The sequence below is a fragment of the Mustela nivalis genome, assembly GCF_964662115.1.
Source record: "Mustela nivalis genome assembly, chromosome: 11".
Lineage (NCBI taxonomy): Eukaryota > Metazoa > Chordata > Mammalia > Carnivora > Mustelidae > Mustela > Mustela nivalis.
Genome location: NC_139030.1, coordinates 44,695,906 through 44,712,520, shown reverse-complemented (window position 1 = coordinate 44,712,520; position 16,615 = coordinate 44,695,906). Strand labels below are relative to the sequence as shown.

The 16,615-nt window shown below is 38.0% G+C and overlaps 1 protein-coding gene across 3 annotated transcripts in view; it reads right to left on the bottom strand.

Annotated features, from left to right (window-relative positions):
* Nucleotides 1-16,615, bottom strand: part of CHN1 (chimerin 1) — a 216,043-nt gene that overhangs the window by 163,413 nt on the left and 36,015 nt on the right. For all 3 annotated transcript variants that reach the window (XM_082689545.1, XM_082689547.1, XM_082689546.1), the window contains one exon: nt 2,145-2,183. In XM_082689545.1, coding sequence (XP_082545671.1) covers nt 2,145-2,183 — 39 coding nt within the window. The remainder of the gene's footprint in view (nt 1-2,144; nt 2,184-16,615) is intronic.

Genomic DNA, 16,615 nt, shown 5'->3' with positions numbered 1-16,615 from the left:
AGATTTAACAGTAACAACAAAGGTAAAAGAGAATTCCACTTCCAAAATATCAGAAAATGTGACAACATCCGAGCAAGGGCTCGATAAAGGGGAGCTCATTATGACCCACTCCCTGCAAACAAGGCATCCAGGCTCCACTTCCCCTCTGGGCCACGTGGCACACTCACCTTGTTTATTACAGGCTAAGGCCCTGGTTTAAGTCAAGCAATTTGTATCAAAAAGCAACAGAATGGGGGCGCCTGGGTGGTTCAGTCAGTTAAGGGTCTGATATTTGATTTCCACTCAGTTCATAGTCTCAGGGCTATGAGACCCAACCCTGCATGGGGCTCTGCACTCATGGGGACTCTGCTGGAGGATTCTTCCCCTCTGCTTCTCCCGCTGCTTGTGCTTTCTAAATAAATAAATAAAATCCTTTTTAAAAAAGGCAATAAAACTATATTTATTTAAAAAGAGTCCTGGGGCACCTGGGTGGCTCAGTCCTTAAGCGTCTGTCTTCGGCTCAGGTCATGATCCCGGGGTCTTGGGATTGAGCCCCACATGGGGCTCCCTGATCAGTGGAAGCCTGCTCCTCCCTCTCCCACTCCTCCTGCTTGTGTTCCCTCTCTTGATGACAAATAAATAAATAAAATCTTATTAAAAAAAAATAAAGAGTCCTCAACTTAGGCATCTTGCTGGTTTTATTTTCCTACTGGTTCATATTTTTAAGTTTATAGAATTACGTTGGGTGGAGCTCAGGCACTGAGATTACTAAAAGAAACTATAAAATTCAGTAGCAGAATTGTCACCAAAACAAAAAATGCCATTTTAAAAAACATAGTAGCTACTGTAAGACATTTAGAGATACAAAAAATACAAATCACCCATACATTTACTGCTCAATATTCTTCAAGGGGGGAAAAAAATCACGACCATGATTTAATAACTGTGTGAGGCTTCATAGATGATCTTACACAAACAAAAATGTGCAAGGTACAAGTCAGAGAAAAGGGAACAAAGGTAAATTGAAAACCCGAAAATGTAGACAAGAATCTTAAACAGGCTTCTAGCCAATGAGAGAATGAGATAAAATCTCTAAGAAGTAAAGAACATTAGTCATTTTTATACATTCTTTGAACTATACTCCCCAGAAATAAAAAGGCACCAGCAGGAATGAGGGAAAAAGCCTCTATGGCAATATTTTTAGAGACTGTTCATATTTTACTTACTATAATTAGCCCAAAGTAGCAACCTATTAAAATAAAGCTATCTGTTGTTCTGGGAACATAAAACCAAGAATCTGAATCGCTGCTCCTTCGTCAGCAAATTCCAGCAATGTACCGATACCAAATTGAGGATAACTCAACATTTACAAAGATGTTAAAAATGGGTATTTAAAGTACAGGTTTCTTAGGTTGCTTATCCAACTTTATAGATAAACAAAACCTTCCAGTACTGCTGTCTGCAATAGTGCATTCATGGATTTCTTTTTAAAGCTTCTCTGATTATATGAATCCTCTTTCCACTTTTTAAAAATCTGAAATATCTTTTACTTGAAGAAATAATATTCTCTAGGGAGAAAGGAAGGGAAAATAAAGGACTAAGAACCTAAACTCTTTGGAAACGATTTTTACTCTAATGCAAATTTTAAAGAGCAATATAGAGTTCAAAATTCAAATGCCTCCCTTTTGTATTTGGGAAAGCAATTCCTATAAAAAACAAACACACACAAAAACCCTCTTTTCTTTTGCCTCTTTTCAGCCACTCATTCTATCAAGATAGCCCTCTGACTTATCACTTACACAGTACTTTCTCATACAAAGAATTAGGATTTGAGAATAACTATACTGCTTCAATTCTTAGTTAGCTTCTCTTGGCACTAGTTTTTATCAGCCACTGAAAACAAGTGGCCTCAAGTTCAATATGGAATTCCACGCAAACTCAGAGGGATGAGATGCATTCCAGACATGCAAACCATAGACACACCTTATGGATACACTCCTTTTTTCCCACAATTATTTCTGGGCTATTCTCAAATCCTGCTGTAAATTAATTTTTCAATAACAGGTATAAAATGAAATGAATCTTCCTATCTAATGATCTTATTATTTCTCTATCACTTATAAAGCACGATAACCCACCCAATTTAAAATTATTTGTATACTTACAGTAAGATTTCCAAACAGGAGGTCTATATTCATCTGTATCTGGAAGAATAAACACAAAATTAACATTATTGAATATTGATACTTAATTGCATATATTTAATATAATTAAACTATATCAGTATATATTTACACATATATTTAATATATATTTGTTGAGGTCTATGTGTCCTAGGCATTGTGTTAGACTCTAAAGGGCATTCACAGGTTTTTTAGTCTTGGTCCTTACTTTCTTGGAGTACAGTTTCACAAAGATGTTCAAAGAAAGTTACTGTATTTATCCAACTGGTTATCACATAACAACACCAAGGTTAATTTTTGCAACTCATTTCTCACAGTCACTAATAGTCAATAAAGTCTTTGCATCTTCGGGCATAACCCCGTAACAATTTCACTGAAAGATCCCTTAAATCACTGGAATTTTTCTTTTTCAGTAATACTGACCAGGTAACACTTAATCCTTGGGGATGTACCTTCCCCATCACATTTGGGGAATTCCAGTATAAATGGTTTTATTAACATCAGGAGAGAAGAGCAGCAAGGTACTTCTTCATTCATCATGGATAACCACAACCAAGAAATGAGAAACATTCCATTGGAAGACAATGCATCCAGGGACCCACAAAGGACATGAGGTTAATATCTGCTCTTCAGTCCATCTCCCCTCACTCTGCCTGAATGAGGACTTAGGAGTGTAAAGAGGTGGAAAGAGATGGGAATACAAACACATGATGGGGGGGTGGGATTAGAAAAAAGAGAGGCACCAGTATGGTCTCATCAGTAAAGCACAACTCAGTATTAATTCTGTTGGTCTGAAGCTCTGCCTCCAAGATCACATAGCTAAATTGGCAGACACAGCAACATGGAAATCTGTGGCCAGCTACGTCACCTAGTTCTGCTGGCACCCGATATAAACCCATTAAGGAGTCAGGTCAAAAAGATCCTGGTCTCCAAGGAGGCAAGAAAATTCCTGGAAAGTTTATCGTAAAGGTTGGATCTAGCATATGTAGGTTAAGTAAAAATGATAATAAACTCATCATTCCCCTCAGCCTTTAAACACTTCACTAATAAACCACACAAATATTTCAAGCCAGAGGGCTACAGCAAGACTATTAATGACAGGCATAAGAACACAAAAAAGGAAATTCTAAGCCAATTCTAGAAATTGCTTGGCACTCAGAAGGAGTGCTCAAATATGTTTTTTAATGAACAAATAAAAGATTATATGAATAAATGAGTAACGAAGTAACAGCAAAATACAGTTGGTTCTCATTATTTGTCCTAGTTATATTCTACAGAGGCCACCTTGAACATCGCATAAGTGAACGATTGCTCCTAGCGGAATACACATGATTAGGTTCCTGTATGCCTCTAGTCACAACATTCTCTTCAGCCCATCAATACATAACCTTGTTTTATTTGTGCTTCTGTTTAAAGACACCTTATTTAATAAACATTGTGATTCATTAATACTGAACTCATGGCCAACAGCACTTTAACTCCTGACTCGGGGAAGCTCATCTAACACTTGTATCTTTCTCTGTAAGATACATCACAGCCTTCCCGAGCTTAGCAACCCCAGACATCACTATGTGTGGGGGCCATTTTAAACAGAGAGGACAAGGGAAGCTCCACGTTTTATACTTCTTCTGGACCCTACCTTATGTGCTTCTTCCCTTGATTTCAATTTGCACTTTCTCTGTAATAAATCATGACTGTATTAGTCATGTATCAGTGACTGACTGTATCAGTGATCACTGAGTTCTAGGAGTCCTTTCAGTGAATTATCAAGCCTGAGAGAAGTTTGAGGGAACCCCCTCCAACTTGCAGTTGGTGTCAGAATTCAGGGAAGCCTTTGGGACAGTGCCTCTAACTGTGTAGTTGGCTCTAATTCCTTACAAGCCCTGTGCAAAGACTGTACAGAAGCAGTAAGAGCCTTCTGCAGACTCCTTTGACTTTGGAGAAGGTGAGAAAGAGGCTAATTCTCGAAATTCTGCCCCTGGGGAATTGTGTATCTAGTCCTAAATGGGACTTTCTTAGGGAGCATCAACTTTTACTTCAAGCTGTGTGACTTTAGGAAATTTACTACCTCTCTGAATCTTACTATCTATGGAGTAACATCATCGTCTAAAATGGGAACAGTAACAACACAGGTTTGTTGTGAGGTGCAAACCAGGAGTCATACATAGAGCTCCCTGCACTTAGGAGACTTAGTAAATGAGCTCCCTCACCTGCCCTCACCAAAAGTGAATTTAAAAACACAGAGTTGTTACCATATTAGCTGCAGGCCATTGTCAATTATTTCAAGCTGTGCATTTTCTTCTTATTTGTTCTTCCCTGTATACCTACTGTATTACAGAAGACACGATTCAAGATGCTACAGATCACAACTTTGTGACCAAATAAAATGAGCATTTAACAATTAACCAAGAACTAGTGGGAGGAAAGTTTGTTGTTTCCCGTAATATTTAAACAATTCTAATGATTAGTGACTTTTAAGAGTCAAGTTTGGGTTTTAGAAGTCTTTTCCTAGCAATCTATTTTTTGCTGATGGGAGTGCAGACTGGCCCGACCTCTCTGGAGTGCAATTAGCAACACAAGTCCAAAGCCTTTAGAAGTGTTTAATAGCTATCTGTTGCCGCAGCGCTCAAATAAGATGCTCTCTAAAAGAAAACACTTAAAAATTATGACAATCTTCCTTATTTTAAGGCTGGCAATCTTAGGTCATGTTGGTCTTTTTGTTGACAAAGTTAGGTAATGGGTAAGCACCACCATCCTCAGAACCCAGGGGAAAGGAGCCCATGGAGGGGACATGGCTGGATGGTTTAGAAAAACATGCCCCAGCCTCTTAGCGAGCAGCATCAGGTACTAGAGTTGGGGAAACTGATTTGTCAGGATCCTACATTCTTCTGGAAGGGAAGAAACAATACCCCACTCTTTGATTCCTCAGACTCAAAGTTAAGGAGTTCTGTTATAGAAGAAGCTCATAGCTCACACCAAATCCACTGGCAAGAAAAGACAAGGACACTCCTGAAATAAAATGACCTTGGAAATGGATTAACTGAAACTAATGATGAAGAGCCACCCAAATGGCGTATGGGCTTATTCTGACCCAGCATGGGAATGATGAGACAAGTGTCCTCAACCTTCCCAGCATTGAATCACTGAGGGTAAGAACATGAACTAACGAACCGCCACCTGGACCTCCAAGTGGGGTCACTACTGTGACATGGGCCACGTCTGGCCAGAAAGAGCATCCTAGCAGCAGTTAGGCAAGCCACTACCAATAAACAATATGGGGCTGGTCTTTAACACTGACAGAAAGTGATAAGGAATACAGATGGTGTACTATCATAGTGCACATCTCCTTCTGGCCTTTGGAAAAGGATGGGACCACTGCGGGACTGAGTAAGACTGCTGGGGCTCAAATTTGGAGGAGGAGGAGGCTGCTTAAAGAGGAAGACACTGAACTTCCTACTACCTGGGGCACTGATTAACCACCACCACCACCAACCACCACCACCAGGACTACCATCACCACCATCACCACCACCTCCACAGGAGTATATTTGGCCCCTAACTTTATATAAAAAGACATGCTTGTTCCTTCTGTGTACCTTCTGACCCAGCAGTTCTGTTCTCTTTCTAGGAATTTATTATAAAACAATTAAGGATATTTAGAAAAATCACAATATAAAAGAATATCACTATAATATTACTTCTTTTTTAAAAGATTTTGTTTTTTCTTTTACAGAGAGATAGGGTACAAGTGGAGGGAGGGGCAGAGGGAAAGGCAGAGAATCCCAAGCGGACTCTGCACTGAGGGCAGATCCTGATGTGGGGCTCGAACTCTTGATCTTGAGATCATGACTTGAGCCAAAAGCAAAAGTCATCCTTTGATGAACTGCACTACCCAAAAGTAGTGATACTACTTTGAAGACTAAAAAACTGGGAGGCACAGTCCATTAAGCCTCAAACTGTTGGTTTTGGCTTAAGTTGTAATCTCAAGGTCATAAGATTGAGCCTCGCATTGGGCCTCTCACTGGGCATAGAGTCTGCTAGAGAGTCTCTCTTCTCTCCCTTTGCCCCTCCTGCTCATGCTCACTCTCTCTCTCTCTTTCTAAAAATAAATAAATCTTAAAAAAAAAAAAAAGACTAAAAAACTGTATGTATTCAACCTAAACACCCAACAACTAAAAACCAATATGATCAATTATTACATATTCCAGTTTGAAGATGCCTTGACTACATCAAAAGGACTTCATTTTGTAATCCATTAAAGGTCTGTTCTCTTTTAAATATTTTACAACTTTTAAACTAGCGGTTCTCAAACTTTTGGTTTCAAAAATCTAAATTCTAAAGAGCTTTTAATATCTACTGATATTAACCATATTACAAATTAAAATTGACACATTTTAATTTATTTTCATTTGTTTTTTTTTTAATATTTTATTTATTTATTTGACAGAGGAGATCAGAAGTAGGCAGAGAGTCAGGCAGAGAGAGAGGAGGAAGCAGGCTCCCCAAAGAGCATCTCTACTTTAACCCACTGAGCCACCCAGGTGCCCCTATTTTCATTTGTTTTAACAAATTTTTATATGTTACTTTGTTAAAATGTTATTTGTTCATTTGTTAAATAATATAAAAATTATATTTTAATACTTTTATAAAAGATAACTTTATTTTTCAAAACAAGAAACTTGTTTTACATTTTGCAAATATCTTTAATGTCTGCTTTCATTGAAGACAGATTCTCATACCTGCCTGTGTATTTAATATATTGTGATATCACTTGCCATGTATCTTCTGGAAGATTCAACTAGATACTTGTGAGAGAATGAGAGTAAATAAGGCAAATAGTGTTGTCTTCTTACTCTGTTTTGACTTTTAGAAACTCAGAAAAAACTTGGGGACCCCCAGAGTTTCCCCAAACACACTTTGAGAATAACTGTTTTAAACCATGATTTCTTTGGCATATCTGGGATACAGGGTATAGTGAGCTAAGATACATTTCATCTAATAGAGAAATACAAAAGTTAACAAGAGAAAAGGGATGAAATTATGTGGTCTTTTAGCAGTCTACAGTTCTTTCAGCTTGTTCAAAGGAAGTTAAGGGCCAAAAAAGTACCAGATGTCTGTGATCTGCCTACAGCTAAAAGTTTTAAGGGCTCCGCTCACCTTGTTTTGATTCTGTCAGAAAAACCATCTATGCCAAGTATATAAACATGAGAGACTTCCATCACTAGAGCACGACCAAGAATGACAGCCAGACAACCTATGAACCCAGGTCAGCTCACCTTAAAACCATCTTTAAAAACCCAGGGACAGCTGCTTAAAATAAACTTAGCATGATATGGATGAGTGTTTAAATCAGGTACCTACCTACAAAATCCATTAAAAGATTTTCTTCCTTGCCTGTGTCAGTAATACTTGTGTATCTACTCAAAAGATAATTTTATTTAAAGAAAGTTATGTTGGGGGGTGCCTGGGTGGCTCAGTGGGTTAAGCCTCTGCCTTCGGCTCAGGTCATGATCCCAGGGTCCTGGGATCGAGTCCCGCATCGGGCTCTCTGCTCAGCAGGGAGCCTGCTTCCTCCTCTCTCTCTGCCTGCCTCTCTGCCTGCTTGTGATCTCTGTCAAATAAATAAATAAAATCTTAAAAAAAAAAAAAAAGAAAGTTATGTTGGCATACTCACGTTAAAATAATCAGAAAGTTTCATTCATTCAATAAATATGTACTAAACATTTCTATGGGTAAAAATGTCAGTTATGAGGTGGGTCCAGATGTAATTTATGCCTTCAAGGGAAGTAAGGAAAATAAATGGGTATTATTATACAAACAAGGTAATATAATATAAGTAATAGACAAGAGAATAATAAGAATAGTACAGAATACTCTTTAACATAATAGGAGTTTTACAAACTATCATTTGGTCAAAATGATTGGCAAGAACAGGTCCCCAGTATTTGCTGAACTAATGAAGGAATAGAAGGAAAAGAAGGGACCATTTTTACTTTTTTTTTTTTTAAGATTTTATCTATTCATTTGACAGAGAGAGGACGAGCACAAGCAGGCAGAGGAGCAGGCAGAGGGAGATACAGGCTCCCCACAGAGCAGGGAGCCCTGCGTGGGGCTGGATTCCAGGATCCCGTGATCATGACCTGAGCTGAAGGCAGAGGTTTAATTGACTGAGCCACCCAAGTGCCCCAAGAAGGAGTCATTTTTAGCCAGAGTGCCAAAAAAGAAAAAACAGAGGTGGTATCCTCTGATGAGGGCTTTGAAAGACAGATGATTTTTAAAGTCAAGGGGCTGAAGGAAGGAGACTGGAAGTAAGAGGGAGAACAGCATTCTGAACAAAGGAACACAGCGAGTAAAGGCACAGAAACAAGAGAGCTCAGGAAGTGTTTGAGGAACCACAAATAATGCAGACTGGTTGAAATAAAAAACACACTGAGGAAAGCTTGAGACTCGGGCACTGGAGGGATCCTGGGCTGAGTTGTCCAGGAAGCATCTATAAGTAATGACATGTGTTTTCTTCTGCTGGGTCCTTACTTCCCACTAAATACTCTGATGTCTACAGAGAGTGGGGTACTGTAGCCAGGCCCAGAACAATTCTCATGAGTTGGAGAAAACAAGCCAAGCAGCAGGAAGGCCAAAGGTAGAAGAAACAGCCAAGAAAACAGATGGGGCAAAGACTGGGAGGATGTGAGGAGTAACGAGCCCAGAAATCACAGGTGGCGGGCAAGGTCTGAGAAGGCAGATGACGGTGCACTGTCTAAGCAAGTGGGATAGTAAAAAGACAGGGACTGTTGGAGACGTTCTCCTCAGTGACTGTAAGCAAAATCGAAACAAATAAATGCAGGAAAACAAGGGAAAAAAGAGACCTGTAAACTGTATGGAAAATGAAGACCAAGTTGATTAGTATGTACAGTTTGATTGCACTTTTAGAAATGAAAGAAAAGCTGTTTGTGTGTGTGTATATATGGGGGCAGAGGGCCAAAGAGAGAGAATATGAAAGATCTAGAATAGCATACACTCATTTAAATAACAGTTGTCATCTCTAGATCAGCCTTTCTCATCCAGGTTCCTCATCCAACCCACAGAGCACAGAAAATGCTGTGAGTGACTATTTTCTCACTTCTCCCATGGATGGGTGTCTCTCTAGAAGCACAGAAGAGAAGTTAACTTACTATACACAGTGGATGACCTAGGCCATTGGACATTATTTTTTTCCCAGAACCAGGATGGTAACTTTACTTGTCTTATATGTCTATATGGTTTTGAAAAAATTATGCAATGAATATGTTACGTTTGTACTAAGGAAGAAAGAAATCTACTAAAAACAAAAAGCAAAAGTTAACTATCTGTAAGAACAGAAAACGGGGAAACTGATTCAGAGAAAAGTCCCATTTGACAAACTCCACAGGCTAATTTTTTGAGTGGGCTCTTGAAATGAACACACTACCTGAGAAATCAGATTCCCGGTCTGAGAGGCCTGGAAATCAGAGACAAGTTTTGTGGCAACTTTACACATCATAGGGCACCATCCTCCTAATGAGTCTTTGAATTCCCCTCAGAATCTCTATGCAGGTCTTCACTTATCTCCTCTCCCTGTTCTAATTGAATCTGCGGAACGTCAGACATTCATTAAGGAAAAGAGAACAGTTTCATAATGAAATTTTCTTTTACTTTTGGTTAGCTGCTAAAATTGTGAGTCAAGGAGATCTTACTTTTAACATATTTTATCATGTCTATGAAAAATTATTCCAACTTTTTTCTCGCTTTTTAAAACACAAAGGTTCAGATTTAAAGCAAATTCTAGTGTTAACTTTCTTTTGCCTGTAATTTTCACCTGTGCTGCCTTTTTTCCTCTAAATGTTAGTATTTTCGGGACATTCTCTTTTTTTCTTTATTATTAAAAATTTCAAAATGCTCATCTGTATCTTTATGCAATGATTTCAATATCTTGGTGAAATATACCTAGGATAGCATCTTTGATAGGCTATATTATAACTCACAATATTAGGGCTATTTGGGAGGTACTCAAAGTATTCATTTATTGACTGACAAGATTAAATTTATTTATGAACACCCTAGTATTCTTCATTTTTATATTAAACCCAAATCATCATGTAATTGAGTAAATCTCTGTGCTGTCTCCACTTGGATTCTATTTACATCCAGCATACCTACAGATGTTGTTGAAAATGACTGACTTTAGAAAACAAAACAAAACAAAAAATTTCATTCTTTTTATCACATAGTTTGTGTATCATTATACAGTTATATGAATTCTTTGGTTTAGAACAACATTCTTCTGGTTAAGTTTAAATCTGCTTAGCTTTTTAGTTTAAAAAATAAACAGTTCACTGTAAAACAGACTAGAATGTTAAAATTTAAGATGTTTATTGTTTCAAGGCTCAAACCAAAAATGTTTTTGCAATTTTTTAATGATATGATAGCTTTTTCTCAAACAAGACTATGCTGCATTTGAAATGAGGTTTAGACTAATGAGGCATGAACCCTTAAAAACTGTGATTAATGTTTTAAAGCGCATTTGTTTCAGACTGCCTTTGGTTTGAAAATTAAAAATTTTTATTTCTGCAAAAAGAATGACATTTATTGACAAGAAAAAGAGCTTTTCTTCCCTTCAAATGAAGACTCACGTTTCAGCCAACTGGCAGGAGATTCCCTGTCCTGCTTTAATCAGAAAATGAAAGGCATTAATGACATGTTGCTATTCTGTTTCTGTACCAGTTTTGGCATAATAAATAATGAGACACTTGTGATCACAAAACTCTATTTTACTATAAAGTGATCTTTTTAAAAGAACAAGGGCATAAAATTCACAATAAATAACAAATAATTCTATTGTTAATATTTGAGAGACTAACAAAAGAAAACAATGAAACTTCCTAGTCTAAAAGAAATATATTTGGGGGGAAAATAAAAATAAATAAAAGAAAAATATTTCTTGGAGTACAAAAATTCAGAGTAAAAATTAAAAGGCTCATAATAACACGAGCAATTTTAAACAAAAGAGGAAACAAATAAAAAAGTGCCTCACTAGGTTTCTAGGTATCTCATATCCTGACTAAAACTTTTTCCTTGAAAATGTTACAAACATGGGAAGTAAGCACTTCAGCTAAGATAATTAAAATTCACTCTGCAAAGTCATGGCCAAATCAGGTCAGTTAAATTCACTCTTAGAAGAAAAGTCATTTAAAACTGTTCCAAGTTGAAAACTGATGTGTCATGATATAATTCTGACAGAAATAAACTATTTTTAAGACCAAAGATAATTGTTTTTAATTCTTCAGAGAATAATAACCCAGAACCACTAATACATGGAAGAAAATTTCTGACTACAACTACAGTGCTCATATGTGGCTTCACCAAAGATCTCCAAAAACAAACAGTTCATCAATGCAGTGTTCATCTCTTCACCATGGATCCAGAGCTTGGGCCAACAAAGCCTCCTGAATGAAATGTGAACCAAACTTGGAAACCTTCTCCTTTTTAAAACTCAAGTTTGGCCTTTTATTAAAGACCTAAGCAATGTTTCCTCTAACCAGCTTGGCAGACCTTGCAAACAGACTACACAAACAAAGTCTTTCTGCTGACTCAAACTTTTCACTATACGCTAAGAAACAAAAAGCTATACACAGAAACTGGGTCATTCAACTCAATTCAAAGATAAGGGTTGTCATTTTCCAACCTACTATTCCTTCTTCTAGACGGCAAGTCCTAGCTCTCTAAGGCTTTTTCTTTAAAGACTCTGATCATTTCTGATACTGTTTATCCTAGTATGTTGGCACATTCACAGAAAAGTCCTCAAATAGGCTTACTTAACCACAAGGTTTTTAACAAGAAAAGTTCAAGAGGAGATTTAACTCCTGCCAAGCCTCCCAATAATATCTAAACATTCTCAAATGGCTTTCATTTGAATTTTATTAGGTAAGTAAATAAATCTACCTCTAATATCATGACACATTTCCTAGCCCTTTACCACAAAAAACAGAATACTCTAAACTCAACAACAACAAAACAAAACAAAACAAAACAACAAAAAAAGGATATCCTTCTACTTGATTTTTCTAAAGCTCACACTTGTAAAATCAGACTGCAATGAGTTAACTCTTCATGAAGTCCTTGTAATTCATCTTACCATATGGTATAGACATTTCACTACAAACACAAAAAGAATATACCTGACTAACACTTTTCCAAATCCAACAACTTAGACTTTTAACCACCCAGGGCACTTGAAGTTACAGATATTAAAAAGGTAATCACATGAACACTCTTGGGATAACTTTTAACCACCCAGGGCACTTGAAGTTACAGATATTAAAAAGGTAATCACATGAACACTCTTGGGATAATTTTTGCTTTTTATAAGTTCTGGAAAATAACCAACTAAAACTCTACTTTTAGTGGGGAGCCTCCTAAATAGTAATCTAAGAATCATAACTCTCTTGTCTCAGATGCACTCATTTCCTTCAGTAGAAACTGTGTACAGTTGACCCTTGAGCTGCGCAGGTCCATGCATATGTGGATTTTTTTTTTTTTTATAAATGCAGTAGAGTATTGTAAGTGTATTTTTTCTTCCTTATGATTTTCTCAATGACATTTTATTTTCTCTAGTTTACTGTCTTGTAAGAATATATAATACATATAATATACAAAATATTTGTTAGTCGACTATATTATTAGTAGGGCTTTGTAGTTAAGTTTTGGAGGAATCAAAAGTTACACTCAGGGATGCCTGGGTGGCTCAGTCGATTAAGAGTCTGCCTTCAGTTCAGGTCATGATCCCAGGATCCTGGGGTCGAGCTCTGCATCCGGCTCCCTGCTCAGCAGGAAGTCTTCTTCTCCCTCTCCCTCTGCTCCTCCCCCTGCTTGTGCTCTCCCTCTCTCTGTCAAATAAATAAATAAAATCTTTTAAAAAGTCACACTCAGATTATCAACTGTGAGGGGAGGTGGGCACCCCTTCCCCTGTAACGTCTAGGAAGCCACTGTATATCCTCCTTGTTCTTTTTTTTTTTTTTTTTAAGATTTTATTTATTTATTTGACAGAGATCACAAGTGGGCAGAGAAGCAGGCAGAGAGAGAGAGAAGAGGAAGCAGGCTCCCTGCTGAGCAGAGAGCCCAATTTGGGGCTTGATCCCAGGACCCTGGTTCAGTCCCCACTGAACTACCCAGGTGCCCCTCCTCCTTGTTCTTTTCTTACAGGAAAAGTTGCAAACAGTATTTTTCCCTTTGTCGTTATTCATCCTTTGAGACAATTACTCCTAACCCACACATGAGCTGTCTGCTCAGTGGGGAGAACCTGCTTCTCCCTCTCCCTGTTTCTACCTCCCTCTCCCTCTGCCTGCCGCTCCCGTGCTATGCAAGCTCTGTCAAATAAATAGAATCTTAAAAAAATAAATGAAAATAAAATGTGCATTTTTTTTTTGGACACAGATTCATACAGTAGTTAGCATTCCCCAATGGTGAGCGTCAACACGTTAGTCTGCCAGCAAGCACTAAAAGAGCCAGCTCTCAAAGTCTCGCCGTACATCAGTGTTTTCAAGTTCATCAAGAGGACAGGTACTCAGAACAGAGGATACACTAACCCTTCAATGAAGTCCTATGGGGAAAAGAGAGAGAATGCTTCCATTATTAATACTTGAACATCACAGATAATTGAGATGGGAAAGGATCAAAACATATCTCATCTTATCACTGTAACTTCCTAACCGCACTTCTTTTAAACTGGGCTTCTCTGGAGAAAGCAATCAGTCACTTAAAAAAAAAAAAAAGTGGATTGCAAAGAACAGAGAAAAGTTTGCTTTAGATTACAAGATGTGGAGCCAAATGTGGGAATAAGGCAGCTCAAAGCTGTGGGAAAGAAAGCTGAGTGAGATACGGGAGTAAGACTGTGTTAGCCACAAATGAGCAGGGTGATCACTCTGAGCACATGCTAACCATCCCACAGTATAATAAAATGCTCAGCATGTTTTAATTAGATGTGTTCCCACTGCACACATGATGGTAGAGCAAAAAACTCTTTGGAAATGAGAACCTGGGTTCCAAATTGGTAGGTACCTATTTTTCTTCCTATGAGAGCAGGGCCTAAGCTATGAAAGCTTTCTCTGGTCGGCAGCTGCATCCAATGAGGCCTAAAAGGAACATGTGCTGGCCTTATTCGTCTTAAAAGCTCCTGCAGTGTGGGCAGATGAAGAACTACTGAAAGTGTAACAGCAACAAATACTCACCTTTTCTCAATTCTCAAATCCAAATGCTCTGAAAAGTGAGTGTTTTTATAACTCATTTGGCAACACACACTGGCCTGACCTGAACCTAAAAGTATTTTCATAATTCCTTATAACTCACTTGATGGCAAAGAAAGCCTCACCTGAATGGATATAAAAATATTTATAGTCCTTACTTACTCCATTGAGTGTGACTGCTCATTCGTTTCATTGCAGAAATATCCATGTGTGACTACAGAGTGTGCTCTCGGACAATGCTGGGGTGTTATAAAATAGACTACATATATATGAAATGTATTGTCTTTCTAAAATCTGAAAGATTGTACATTCTAATGCATGTCTGTAACCAGAGGGTTAGGGTAAAGCATTACAGATCCACCGGGGTCATTAGTATTTACAGCTAACCATGTGAATGCACACGTCAGAACATGACACTGATCTGCTAGATTTTCTCCAACAGCTTCCTGTGTCACTCAGACTAAAAGCCAAACTCTTTGCAACAGCCTACAAGACTGCTGCTCAAAGAGAACCACAATATTGGCAACAGCTGGTCGTCTGCTAGAAATGCAGAACTGCAGGACCCGATTCCCTTCTGTGAATCAGAAACCGCACTGTCACAAGCCCCGGCTGATGCGCGCGCTGTGATGCAGAAGCAAGAATCCTAAGGGAACCTAGATCCAAGATCCTAGAGGACCTGTCCTTATCTTGCAAGGTTTACCCCCCTCCTTCTCTCCCCTCACCCACTCCTCTCCAGTCTCTGGTTCCCTTGCCACGTATCAAACATACAAGAAACACTTCCAGCTGGCTGCTCCCCCGGACTGACATGTTCTCCCTGCAGGCATCTCTCCTGACTTGCTCCTCACCTGTGTCAGTTCTTTACTCAGAAGTCATCTTCTAAATGAGGCCTTCTCTGTCACCGCATCTCAGATGTTCAAAATCCCCTGGCAATTCATATTCTTCTGTTTTCATGAGTTGTCATAGTTTTTCCTGTTATACCTATCACTATCTAAAATACGAACATTTTACCAAATTATTTTTCAGTTTTGTTCGTCTCTTCCCGTTAAATGTAAGCTTCATGAGGGCCAAAATTCTTCTCTCTTTCTCACACTGCTTGGAATAGCAATTCTCAGGTTGGTCTGTGGACCCCTGTGGATCACTCAGACTCTTTCAGGGGAAGCCCAAGACCAAAACTATTTTTGTAATTATACTGAGAAGTTAGTTGCTTTTCTCACTACCAGTGCAAAATCTGTGGTGGGTAAAACTGCTGGGCTTCAGCACCCAGGGCCACCAAACTGTACTAGTTGTCACTGTATTCTTCACCACCACACATGCTCATGGCTTAAAATCAAAAGCACTTTCATTTAAAAATGCCCTTGATGAAGCAGTTTAAAAAGCATTAATTTTATTAAATCTTGACCCTTGAGTATGTGTCTTTTTAATAGTCTGAGTGATAAAACAGGAAGTGTGTGTAAGGCATATCTACAGTATGATGCTATCTTGGGAAAAAATAGGTGCGATCACTCAAGCTGTGAGCTGAACTAGGTGCAATCTTCATAAACATTGTCTCCCTGGGAAGAATGACTGACAAACTGTGGCTATTCAGACTTGGATAGCTGGTAGATATTTTCCTGAAAATGAACAAAGTTACCTTGTCAATTCAAGGACAATAACTGACAATATTTATTGCCAGCCATAAATCCAAGCTTTTGAGTGAACATTAGAATTTGGAGAAAACTGTAGCCACTATCATGAGCTTGACAGTTTGTTAATATTTAAAGACTTTTCTGATAAGATTGATACTACAGACAGTAATTTATTAATACTCTGTATAGTGAAATGTGCTATCATCTGTAGGATCTGTATAACTCAATGAGCTAATATTTTTTAAATGACAAAGGCTTTATAGTACAAAATTGTACATGGGCCAAAGTGGATCAAAGTACAAAACAGACCAATGGATTTTAATGTAATAGCATGAAATGTTCACTGATATGGTTTCAGAGTCTACACTGCAACTGATCTTGAAAAATAACACTTGTCAAGTTTTAATGTAGTATCAAAGAATAATCACAACTATTTTAAAAGATTACTAAGATACCTCCATCTTTTCCCCCTATACACTTATATAAGCCTAGATTTTTTCCATATATTCCAATCATAATACTACATCACAAGAAATGAGTGCAGATATGAGCTTTCCTCCTTTAAGTTAGACAT